At 42.7% G+C, this 13,119-nt stretch overlaps 1 protein-coding gene across 1 annotated transcript; it reads left to right on the forward strand.

Annotated features, from left to right (window-relative positions):
- Positions 1-327: 327 nt before the first annotated feature.
- On the forward strand, positions 328-2,076 carry TEX13D (TEX13 family member D). The gene has a single exon (XM_045537825.1). The coding sequence runs from the start codon at positions 328-330 to the stop codon at positions 2,074-2,076; it is 1,749 nt and encodes a 582-aa protein (XP_045393781.1).
- The last annotated feature ends 11,043 nt before the right edge of the window (positions 2,077-13,119 follow it).

The following is a 13,119-nucleotide window of genomic DNA, read 5'->3' on the forward strand; positions in this document are numbered from 1 at the left end:
GCAGCCGCCGAGCCCGTGCTCCAGTAGAGGTCGCTGTGCTGGGGGAGGCTGGTCCCAGCAGGCCTTGCGGCATGACTCAGCTCCTCTTTGTGACGTGTCTCGCCGTCGCCTGAAGGAGGTTGGTGCGCGGAGGGAGAGCGGCTTCGCTTTCTGTGAGGAGAAGGAGGGAGTGAGGGAGGCAGGAGGCCAGGACTGGGCAGGGACGGAAGTAGGCCTGAGCAGGAGGCGAAGGGCCGACCGCTTGGCGGGCACGGCCCCTCCCCGGCTGGCCGGGGTAGGCGGCGCCAAGGCTCCGTGAGGCGGTTGCTCGACGAGGCAGCGGCGGCCATGGCGGTGGAGTTCGGGGACCACGCCAGCGGGTTCCGGCACAATGAGGTGATCAAGTTCATCAACAATGAAGTCCTCATGAACGGTGGCAGCCCAGACTTCTACGTGGCCTTCCGCTCGCGACCCTGGAGTGAGGTAGAGGACCGGCTTCGGGCCGTCGTGGCCGACCCCCAGGTGCCGCGCACCCTTAAACGGGCCTGTGGCTGGAGCGCGCTGGCCCTGAGCGTGCGAGCGGCGGCCAGGCAGGAGGAGCAGCAGGCGCGCCGGATCCGGCGGCTGCAGGACCAGGTAGAGGAGCTCGAGTTCGCTTCCTGGACTATGGAGTCTGAGGTACAGCGGCTGCGCGGGCAGTGTGAGGATGCGGCTACGCAGCTGCACTTCACACGGGCCGCCCTGCAGCAGGCCGTAAATGAGTGTGAAATGCTGCGAGGAAGGCTGCTCCAGGTTCAGAGGTCGGGGGGCCAGGCCACCCCCCAGGCCCTTGACATAATGCCTGTGAGGGGAGCCGAGCAGCATGGGGCTGCAGCGTGTCCTCTGAATGCAGCCCAGCAGGGAGACATGGTGGCCGCAGGGGCACAGGGCGGGCTGTATTTTGAGGCCCAGATGCCACCCCCGACGGGTGTGCTTTATGTGCCAGGACCCCCACGTCCGTGGGCCCAGGCCATACAAGCCCCTCTGCCAATGCCAGGGCCACACCCATTACCGCCCCAGGCACCGTTCCCAATGGGATTCCCATTGTTGCCGCCTCCACCACCTGCAGTAGTCACGGAAGCAGAAGGCGCGGTAGTCCCATTTCAGATGCCTCCTGTGGGGATCTATCCACCTGGTCCTTGGCCTGCAGTGAGATCCCAGGAGGAAATGGCTCCTCTATGGTACCAGAGAGGCTATATCGAGGAACAAGGTTCTGCGATCCAACAGGGGTCAGTCCCCCTAGGAGACAGCAGAAGCCACATCCAGGAGGAAAGTTCGCAGAGGCCCCAGGGGACACCCGTCCTGGGCAACAGTGGGAACCGCAGCCAGGGAGAAGATCCAGGAGGGTCCCAGGCAATGTCCCTTCTCGGGAGTGCTGGGCAGCAGAACCAAGATAATGCAGAGAGGCCCTCGGGGGTGGCCTCACTGGGGGACAGCAGAAGCTACAGCCATGAAGAAGGTCCAGAAGGACCCCAGGGGATGGGTCCCCTGGGGGATAGAGAAAGCCAAAACCAGGAAGAAGGTCCAGAGAGGCCCCAGAAGACTGTCCTCCCAGGGGACAACAGAAGCCATAGCCAGGAAGAGGGCCCAGAGAGGTCCCAGAAGACTGTCCCCCTGAAGAAGAGAAGCCACAGCCAGCTAGAAGGTCCAAAAGGGCCTCAGGGGACTATCTCCCGGGGAGGCATCAGAAGCTACAGCCAGGAAGACAATCCAGGGGGGGCCCAGGAAATGGCACCCCTGGGGTTTAGCAAGAGCCACAGCCCAGAAGGAGGTCTGGAGAGGCCCCAGGTGACACCCCTGGGAGATAGCCCGTGCCACCGTGTAAGAGAAAGTCCAAACAAACAGCAGCCTCAGGGGCAGAAGGCCAAGAAACCAAAAGGGAAAAAAGCCTCAGAATCCCAGCAACAGGAAAAGCCTGCCCCAGGCTGCAGTCCAGTGAATTGGGTCTGCCCATGCTGTAAATCCATGAATTATTCATGGCGCAAAGCCTGCTATAAATGCAAGAAAGCCTTTACGCCAGTTGAGAGTGGAGGTGTTAACCCGGGACAAACTCGCTAATTTCAGGAAGGTAAGTAAGAATGGAAACACCCCAAAGAGAAACCAGTTTTCTAAGATTTCAGATCAAAAAGTAACTTATTTACTTCATAGAAAATTTGAAACCAAAATTACCATAGAGAAAATTAAATAATCAATTATCCTAGTACCCAAATTAACACCTTTTTATCATTGTGGGTACACACACAAACAAATATGTGTATATTTACATTCTTTTATTCATTTACTTGAACAAAGAGGGACTACTTTTGGGTATCACAATCGCTCTTTAGGGGATTTCTAATTGCATTTCAGTTTGGCAGGTGATGGATTCCAGATAGCTGCTGCTAATTGATTGACACCCTGAAGAAGCTGAAGTCATGAAGCCTTCTTTTTTCCCCACTTCCTTCTGTTTTCTTCTTAACCTCCTTTTCCTGAAAATACGTTGTATTTGTTTGTGATTTTAGAGTTATAAGCTGTGTTGAATTTTAGGAACACCACTACAGTGTTCAGTTGGTTTTTTTCAGTTTCATTTTTTACTTATTTATTTATTTATTTTTGGAGATAGTCTCTCTCTGTTGACGGGCTAGAGTGGTGTGGTGTCAGCCTAGCTCACAGCAACCTCAAACTCCTGGGCTCAAGCAATCCTCCTGCCTCAGCCTCCCTAGCAGCTAGGGCTACAGGCATTTGCCACCACGCCTGGCTAATTTTTTCTAATTTTAGTAGAGACAGGGTCTCACTCTTGCTCAGGGTGTTCTCAAACTCCTGAGCTCAAGTGATCTTCCTGCCTTGGCCTCCCAGAGTGCTAGGACAACAGGTGTGAACCACTGCGCTTGGCCTGCTTTTTGCAAGTTTCACAGGTGAAGTTTTGTTTTTGTGTGTCAGCCCCACCAAACTTGCTTGTTGCTGAAGAAGCTGAACCTGTCCCACTAGAAGATCTCTCAAGACTGAAAAGAAATAACACCTAGATTCTGAAGTACCCACACCTTAGACCCCCACTGGCTGAAGCCAAGAAGAGTGAGAGGAAGTCAGGGAAGAAAAGATGCTTTGGCACACATTAGGGGGAAAGGGGAGAGTAAAATAGTTTCATTAGGATTGAATTTTTTCATTGGGACAAGGAATTAACTTGGAAGAATTCAGGGGATTGTAATGTTAAATTGTACAGATGATAGCAACTTTGATGAATTTTACTTAATTCATAAGACAAATAGTTATTGTGTAGTATGTGTTAGGAGCTAGACTTATATGTTATTATCTGGCGCACACATAATCCTTTTTGGTGAGTTTGATTATAAGACAGGAGAAAGCATAATTTGGGATACAGATTAGATCAAAAATGTCTTTGCCTTGCATGTAGCATGGCCTTGGTAAAACCAATTAAGTAACATCTAGATCCATTTTTGTATTTGTGGGGGCGATGTGAAAGAGACTTTCATGAAAGGTCTTGAGTAACCAAACTGCGCATCTCAGTCCCAGGTGAGACAAATGGGCAGTGGCAAAGTTCAGGAAAAGTGGCCTCACACAAGTACAGGCAGGGCTTTTCTCTTCCTCTGCTGATGTCTTCCCTTGAGAGGGGCAGCTATTTTCCTGGTTGCCCACAACCCTGCCTGAAAGACCGCTGGGATGCCTTGAGGAAAGACAGTGCTTGGTGGAGTGTTAGCTACATGCTACAGCCCTCTGCCTTGGGGTGCTCCCATCTAAGGTCCCTTTCCAATCAACAGTGGATGAAGAACAAAATGGATTTCAAGAACAGACATTGGGGCCACCAGGGTATGGATGGGGCTTCTCTTGGGAGGACTAATTGGGTTAAAAATAGAACTGGACTGGGGTGAGAACTCTTGAGGATGCCTCAGACCCCTTCTCTTCCTCTCGTGTTCTCTGTAGGTTCTACTCTCCCAAGGCAGCTGCTGCAAGGCAAGGAGGGAGCCAGGGTGGAGCCCAGGAGTGGGAGGTTACATCCGCCTCCAGTCTGAGCTAAACTTGTCCTCGAGTTCCCCCACGGAATCCCACCCAGCTCACCAAGATCAACTTTTGTCAGGGACTTTCTGTTCTTAACTCATAATAAAGAGTGTGCACTTGCCTGCCGTGTCTTCTGTGTAGTGTGTATTTCGGGGCAGGCTTGCTCAGGATGGCAGCTTAAATCTGCACCTTCCCTCCATCCCACTAAGGTGAAGGAACATTCAATCTCATTCACTATTGGAGGGCCCCTCCTCCTCTGATGAGTTACCCAAGAATATCGGGGCACCTCTGAGGGGCCTTCAATCCATTGTGATTGTCCCTGTTACCCTCACCATCTTAAGTCCAAGTGGTCCCTCGAAGGTGAGCATGTCTGCTGCTCCAGGGCTGGTGGGGCATGAGGGATGAGGAAGAGGGGAGGGTGCTTCTGCCTAGGCTGGGAGCCCTAATGCCTGGGGTCCAGCTTCCCTCTGTGTACCTAGACGCCATTTCCCTGAGACCCTGTCTCTCTGATGTCCCCTGATGTCCTATGAGCAGAAATTTCCCCCCTGTTATTTCTGCCTTCCAAGGCACTCTTCCTATGCATAATCCTGTCATTCTTAAGATTCTGGAAAACAGCCAGGCTGTGGACTGTCTGCTCACAAAACAAATGTTCCATGAGGCCAAGGGGAGTGGAGGCCAGCTACCTGCTTGGTACTGGGACAGAGACCAAAAGTGACCCTGCCTACCAGTATTTTCACTTCCTTCAGAGTCATGATTTCTGGGAGAGCCCTGGAGAGGAAGGGGTCCATCAGGGATGTCAAACCCCAAAGCTAGGTTTTCTGGATTAGGGGCTGGTCTTATGATACTCAACGTGTGCTGATAGCTCCTTAGAATTTTAGGAAGATGAGAGATGAGACTTGGGAATTTTCCAGCATAATCCATTTTCATATACCAGCAGGTCATTCTAGATTTCACTGTAGTTGCTGCTTTTATGGCTTCAAAATGGACTGTGCTGTTCATTGGCATGCTTTTAGGCCTTTATGAAAGCAGACTTACCCTGTGAAATAGCTTTTTTTTTAAATTGAGATATAATGTACGCATAGGTGCATAACTCTTAAGTGAACGTCTTCACATTAAAAAAAATCTTTTTTTATAGCTTTTATATATTTTAATATGATTATACAATGTTTCAGGGCTGGTCTTTTTCAAAGTAACCTGAATCATTGAGGCTATCAAATCACTACTTTCTTCTAGACTGAGTACATACAAGAAAAGGCAACAGGTTTTTGTGGCATAAACCTGGGCTTTGGTGCCAGAGAAACCTGAGTTCAGATACTTCCTCTGTTACTCACTAGCTATGTGACCTCAAACAAGTTACTGAACTTCTCTGAGCCCCAACAGGTGTTAGTTCCCTTTCCCTCCCCTCAGGGTTCTGTTCTGGATGCTGTGGGAATGAGTGTAAGGGATTGGTAATGATAACAAAGGCTACCATTGAGTGTTTACTATGTGCCAAGTACTCTAAACACATTACTACCCCTTTTGGTGACTTTAAGGTATAATAGGTACCCATATTAATAATTTTTCAAAGTTGATACTATTATTCCCATTTTACAGATGTGGTAATACCCAAATTTGGGAATTGGTGAAGTCTGGCTTCAAAAAGAAATTTTACTGTTTCCACTGTCTGTGCTTTTTTCATCATATCACAGTTGCCCTAATCTTTTACCCTTACTGAGTAATATATTTGCATGTTAACAGGGATCATCATTCCTAAACCCAATGAAATGACTTGTAATGGAGGGACTTTGAGGCATAGTGGCAGTCTGGTGGTCATGGAGCCGCTCTTTTAGAATCTCAAGTTTTGGGATATGTGACTAGGCTGCCAGTGAGTATGGCCATTTATTATCTGAGTCACCAAAACTGGAAAAGCCAGTAATTTAGACAGTAGGAGTCACTTGTGTTTGATTCAGCAAACCGGCCTTATGAAAATTTATACCTGGGTTTCATATTAAGATAAAACACATCTTGGTTGCTTATCTAAGGTTTATCTGAATTAGTCAGTTTTTGTTTTACATGGATAAGGTGCCAGCTCTCAAAGTCCAATATACAGTACGTGTATATATTTTTCAGTGAGGAAGGCGGGGGAAAAGGAGACTTCAAAAACTTCAGACTCACATTGCAAAACGGAAAAGAGAATTGATGCTTTTTAAATCTTGCTGCTAAATCTATGACAGAGTGGCAAAGAAATACACAATTTTCCTATCATGTGCTTTATATAAAGTCTCAACACCCGATGGTAGTGGGTTCTTATGTGGTGCAAGTACCACATAGCACTCGAGTGGTTTCCTCACTTCTGGCACATGATAGATGAGTAGATCCACTGGCACTAAACCTCATAGACACTTAAGGATACTAAACAGCCCTAGCCTGTGACCTTACAAGGCTTCTGTTGAACATATTTTCTCATTGACTATACTGTTTATTCTTTGGCATTTAAGAAAAGTGTTCAGAAACACGATAAAATAGGCATGCGAGTATTGCTGCATTGGATATCAATAACCCCAGGAGACCTAGTACAATTCCTTAAGTACAACCCCCTATTTGGTTCACTGTTGGAAGCACTCTTTTCAACGGACCTAAGAATTACCCTAGTAGGTCATATCCTGACCCATGCAGCCTAACTCCTCTGTGGCATAAAGCAATTGTGGAAAAGCGCCATATCATCCTGAGTGTCAATTTTAGAGGTAAGCAATGCCACTAGGAATCTCTTGTTTCTTTTGTTACTTTACAGATCAAGTAAACAGCATGCATTCAGAACAGAATTGTTATCACTTCTCAGCCTTTTGGCTAAGATCAAGTGCAGAACAGAATTGTTGTGAGTTGAGCAATGTGCTTTATTCTGTGGAAGTGATTGTTATTGCCCTCAATGACCTCCTATACTATTAGAGGAAATAAGGTAAATATATACCAAACTGTACTCAGCCTTTTCATCAATTGTTCCATTATATTTTTGGCCTGTAGATGTCAATTTTTGAAAGATTCTATACATATATCAAATGATATCAATTAATAAGTAATTGTTCATTTAACATCAAGAAAGCCTATATAATTATAAAGTTCCCTCATACTAAGTTGGTATAATTCTAACTAAAAGCAATCACTTGCCATTTTAGCTTAGGATTTTTGTGAGGATTCAATGAATTCTATTATTCTTACTATTATTATTACATACAGCATAATCACAGCAAATGGACCATTTTTACTAGGCTCTTTGTAATACTGACAATACCTAAGGATCAATCAATACTACCTTCTTAAAATTCTATGAGTTTTGGAAAAACAAGTTAGGAACAACCTCTGTAGAAGGCTGGTAGTTTTGATAGATGCTAAGTGCAAGTAAGTGCAAAAGGATTTTAGAGGAGTCCCAGTTCAGTATGTACCATTTTGGGTTGCAAAGTTTCCATGATAGCCAGGTGGTTTCAGATTGTGCCCCCAGTAAATGAAAAAGTTGCTAGGAAAATTGACTTTGTTTTACTTCAAAATTATATGCATTATTGCAGCTTCCCTTGAAACATTCTCCAGCTCTTTGTTTTTTATGTCTATATCTACTATTTGAAGTTTTCTTCTTCATGCTGCACTACATTACAAAGATAATTGTACACAAGGCAGAAACCTATGATTAGTTTTGTGGTAGGCAGCATTAAACCATACTGCAGTGTTTATAAAATGATGACAAAGAGCTCTCTGAGGATTTTGTCTGTAAGTAAAAGTTTTAGATTTAATCTCATTTATTTTTTGCTTGATATATATTTATTTTGGTAATTTCGGTAAATCATATTGGTTCCAGGAAAGAAAAAGATCAAGAAAGTGTTGAAAATGTCATACCTTTGCCACTATAATTCCTGATATTGTCTAGACAGTTTTGAAACGTCAGAACATTTATGACCTGCTTTGTAAAAGACTCATGCTATTGAACTCCCTGCTGATCAATGATTCCAGCATTTTTTCATGAAATATTTATCACTGAGATGGAAAAAATAATGCCAAAGTTGTATATGTAACTACAAAATGCATTTAGGAAGCCACCATTAGCTGTTTTGTTTGCTGGGTTATAATATTTCATTTGTATTTACAAAGCTGCGTAGGGAAATGTTTATAGTCCACTTCATTTCATACCTTTACCAAATTTTGACATTTGTGATGTATAGATCAAAGCCGTCACCTACACTTTAAAACATCAGAGGTTTCTTATAAAATGTTCAGGCAAAAATATATAAACAAAATAACAGTCTCTTGGGCTTTAATCTTTTCAATTAAGCTCTAGTGATGAAATTTTATTCTTAAACTTTCAAGAAAGAGAACAGATATTTTAGATGAAAAGCTAGAGCCTCATTTACAAAGAAGTAATTTTTTTTTTGTTCTGATATCATACCCTGAGGGCTCCCACCTAGGGTAAAGGAAGACAGAAAGAAGATTCTGTCACGATCCAAAGGAAACTGGTTGATGAGGCCAAAAGAGCTATGTGATGATTTATTTGTCTGTCAGGTGCTGAGGTGTGGGATGTGAAGTGTTGTTTCTATAAACCAAAATGAGGCAGACCACAAGGTAGACACTGGTAACGATGAATATGAAAGAAGTCAATGTCAGAAATGATATACTCCTTGAGGCAAATTAGAGGCCACATTCTTTGCAGAGGGTTCTCTCTATAAAGGGAAAGAGGAGGGGAGAGGAAAAAGGGAGCTAACTAGGTGCGAGGTACTGTATTAAGATCTGAGTGTGCTAAGAAAAATATGACATATCCCTGTCTTCCAGGAGCTCACAGGCTAGTAGGAAAAAAACTCTTGAGTATCTGTTAGGTTCCAGGCACATTGCATATGCCATCTCATTTATCCTCATGGAAAAAGATAAAAACTGGCAAGGAGTGGCCTCCATTTGGTCTAGAAAAGGGACAAAAGGAGAATTGGGCAATAAGACTTTATGTGTGTATCCAGGTCTTCTCAGGATAGAAGATGCCCAGATCACTTTAAAAACAAAACAAAACAAACTACAAACTGCACAGTGTTCTGTTATTTTGAGTGGATAAGCTGATGGTCCAGAGTGCAGACCTGTAAGCCTGTGTCAAGGAAACAGACCTTGACTCTGAAGACCCTTCCAAGACATAGTAATGAAAGAAGCCCAGGCTAAAACAGTGGATTGGATCTGGTAAGGTATATAGATAGACATAAGCATGCTATTAGTCAGGGCATGGGGCTGGTTGACACATGAAGTGTAAGAAGAATGTTCTAGAAGTCAAAATTATAGTTGCTAGATAGGAGACTGAATTCTCAGCAATCCAGGGCAGTGACTTCACAATGTTGGGAGGCAAAGGAGGACAAGTGGTGAAATGCACAGGCTCTGCAATCAGTGTCCTGTGTTCAGATCCTGGGCCTGACACTGACCACTTGTGCCACCTTGAGCAGGCTACCTAGGCTCTCTGAGTTTTGGCTTCTTTGCTGGTAAAATGGGAATAATAATACTATTTGCATCATAGGGTTGTTGATATAAATAAGTGAGATAATACATTCAAAGTGCTTAGCAGGATGCCCGGAATGTAGTATGCAGTTAACAAATATTAGCTGCTGATACTATTCTAAGAATAAAACCTCAGAAGCAGGCAGAATTTCAACTAGAATTAGGGGGCTTCCTTTGAGTCATGAAGGCGGTAAAATTAGGACAAGTAAAAGCAATAGTACATAGAAGACAGAAAGATAAAGAACTTGGCATCTTAGATTGTGCTGGTTTAGCATATAAATTGAGTTAAATGTGCCACTATTATGCCCCTAGAGCCCCATCCTTTCTTCTGTCTCAGCTCTTATCAAGTAAATTGTAATTGTCTGTTTCTCTACTTAACAAGACTATGAGCTACTTGGGGGCAGATAGCGTGCTTTTCTTTTTTCTAAATTAAGTACCTACTAAAGTGTCTGGCATACTGTAGATGCTCATAAATGTTGGTTGAAATAATAAATATATTTAAAACAGGCTCAAATAAACACAGTTCTGTCTCTGGCTTTTCATGTACAACAGGGCATTTAGAAAAATTAGCTTCATAGGTAAATCCAGATATTATCAAAAAGAGGTGCTCTTTTTTCTAAAGACACTTTAATTTTTTTTCTTTTCTCATTTTTGTAAAGGAAGTGAATTTTAGTAAGTGCTGAGAGAATGTGTAAACTCACCGCAGATGACAGTATCATAACACTGTTGCAGGAGAATTCACACCTATAGATGAGCTAGTGGAAGAACAAAGTTAGTTTTGAAAGGTTAGAGAAAAAGATTTTGAAATGTCAGATCCACTCTTTTAAAACTGACCACCCTTAGCATCATTATTTTAATCTACCTGGGCTTGAGAATAGCTAGGGCATTTGAAATTAAGACAATTATCAGCTCAGACAGGGTATCCACATGCAAAATTCTGTCACCTCTCAGACCTCAGGAGGTGACAAGTTTATTTTTTTAATTTAAAATATGTATATATTGTAATTATTATGGGTACATAATAGTTGTATATCTTTATAGGGTACATGTGATATTTTGATAGGGGCATACAATGTGAATTAATCAAATCAGGGCAATTGGAATATCCACCACTTCAGGCATTTAAGATTTCTGTGTGTTAGGAACATTCCAATTCTACTCTTTTAGTTATTTTAAAATATACCCTAACTTATTGTTGTTTATAGTCACTTTGTTGTGGTATCAAATATTGTTCATTCTATCTAATTGTCAACTATATTTTTTGTAACCGTTAACTATCCCCACTTTATTCCCCCCTCCCCACTATCTTTCCCAGCCTCTGGTATCTGGCATTCTGATCTCTGAGGAGGTGAAAAGTTTAGATAAAAAGACACTTTCAACCTTGGCTGACAGTTTTTCTAACTTTCAATGCTTTTATATTTGATTTAAATGGCATTTATATTCTAAAATGTTATAGTTTTCTTTAAACTGTGAAGCTCTCTTCCTTCACCCTGTGATTTTTATTTCTTAGGTTATTTTAAAACAACAAGAACAAAAATTTCCCCTCTATGGGGTGAGACTTGAGGAAACAGGTCTTGCTTCTTATACATAAATGAGTTCAATCCATTTCCCCTCTGTTTATCTCTAAAGTATGCTTGGCTTTTGTTTAGAGCACAGAATGTTAAAGCTGGAAGTGACCTTGGGGGTCATCTGGTTCAACTCCATTTGACAGATGAAGAAAATGAGGTTCAGACTCTCATAATTACTGGGCCATTCATCTTGCCATTTCAAAGGTGGGCCAGAAGCATGCAGAATCAATATTGTGTGTGTGTGTGTGTGTGTGTGTGTGTGTGTGAGAGAGAGAGAGAGAGAGATCATTTCAGTATTTTTTCTTTTGTTTTCTTGAGATCAATTTCATTCATTCATTCACACAACAAATATATGTAGTGTCTACTATGTGCCAAATACTGAGGATATGAGGGTACAGTGGTGAAGAAAGGACACCAAATCATGTCATCAAGGACTTTATATTCGAGTGGAGGGAGACAGACAATAAACAATTAATCAGATAATTCTGCTCCTAAGCGGATTATACTTATATTTGGGGGCCCATTCTTCTTAATTCTTTCTCTGTTGGTACCTCCCTTATCTTCTTCATTGCTCTCTTCTTTCATTTTTTCCCCTTTCCTCCCTTGTGTGTATGGGAGGGAGAAGGAAGAGAGCCATTTCGATCTTCTGTTCTCTACGCTTCAAGCTCAGTGTGAAGATTTGAATTTGCTAAAGTCAGGTTTAGTACTGGTACAGCACTAGAGTGAAGATGTCAGTATTTTTCATCAACATTGCACTAGTGGGCTGGCTCAGCTGTCAGCTTGCTTGTGAGATGACAATGAGGTACTGGATGTGAGAGTTGTACTATTACCTTATAATTTATCTGTTCCTTTTTTTTATGTGATTTTAGTTGTGCTGAACCTTGTCGTACCTGGCTGCTTTGACAGGTGTGCTATTTTAGCAACACAGAACAAAACAGAAAAAAAGAAGAATGCATGGTATGCTTGTGCTATCAGATCCAGGTTGCTCTGTTCCTAAGTTTGTGGATGATTTGTTCACAGTTGTTCAGAGACAAAAAAGGTTAGGTTTGATTTTTACCTATGTAATACTGAATGTTCTCACAGTTCACCTCACTAGTGGGCTGTTGCTCATGTGGACAGATATAAAGTGATTCCCTTCCCTGTTTCCTCCTTTAATATTTGAGATTTCATGATTAATTTCTCTGGGATAACCATTTGCCTGCTGAAAATACAGAGAGTTCAGGGCAAACTAACTTCTCAAGGTCTTAACGATGGAGTAAGCATTCACGTAACAGATTAATTTCTTCCTTGATCCAAAGCATGAAAAGGAATGAGAGATGGAGTTGGTCAAAAACATGTGAGCTAGGAAGATGATGAGGTAATCTTGGCCCAATTCCCTAGAACCATCCCCAAATGTCACCTTGAATGCTTATTTTTGATTCTTGGTGGTGAAAATGATTGTAGGAAGCTTATGTTTATACTTCAGCTACTAAGGCAGGATGCTCTTCAATCCAGAAAGAGAGGTGCTACTAGCTACCACTGCAACCTTAGAGGATTGTTCTTAACCCTAGCAGATGGAGAGCAAATTTGGCACAAGGCAGCTCTGTACATCCAATCCATTGGTAAGACGTGAGGATTTAAATATTGTTCTCCCTATTGAGCTCTCAGCCTTGCCATATTCTCAGGGAACTAAACGCTGAAGTTGTGGAGGTGATACAAAAGACAGCATAGCTTCAGCTATTAAATTCCAATTTTAAAAGTATTTTACAGAATCTAAAGGTACATATGTAAGATCGTCCAGCTTCAGGCATTAAAAAAAGTCTTACTCTAGTGAAAAGGAAGTTTTGGGCAAATGTTACCTAGCACATTTTGAAATAGAAGCAATGCTTTATTTCAGAGAAGGGAATGAAAGTTGAAAAGTTTTGAAAAATTAATGACAGTTTAGCATCAATTGAAGAAAAAACATTTGCCAGAAACAACAGAGAAAAAAAGGTACAGCATAATTATCAACACTTGCAAAATGATTTAAAATAGATTTTATGGCCGAAATGTCGAAAGGTGGGCCTTATAT

The sequence above is a fragment of the Lemur catta genome, chromosome X (genome assembly GCF_020740605.2).
Source record: "Lemur catta isolate mLemCat1 chromosome X, mLemCat1.pri, whole genome shotgun sequence".
NCBI lineage: Eukaryota > Metazoa > Chordata > Mammalia > Primates > Lemuridae > Lemur > Lemur catta.

Coding starts and splice junctions, on each gene's coding strand:
- TEX13D (XM_045537825.1), top strand. CDS start 328: ATGGCGGTGGAGTTCGGGGACCACGCCAGCGGGTTCCGGCACAATGAG.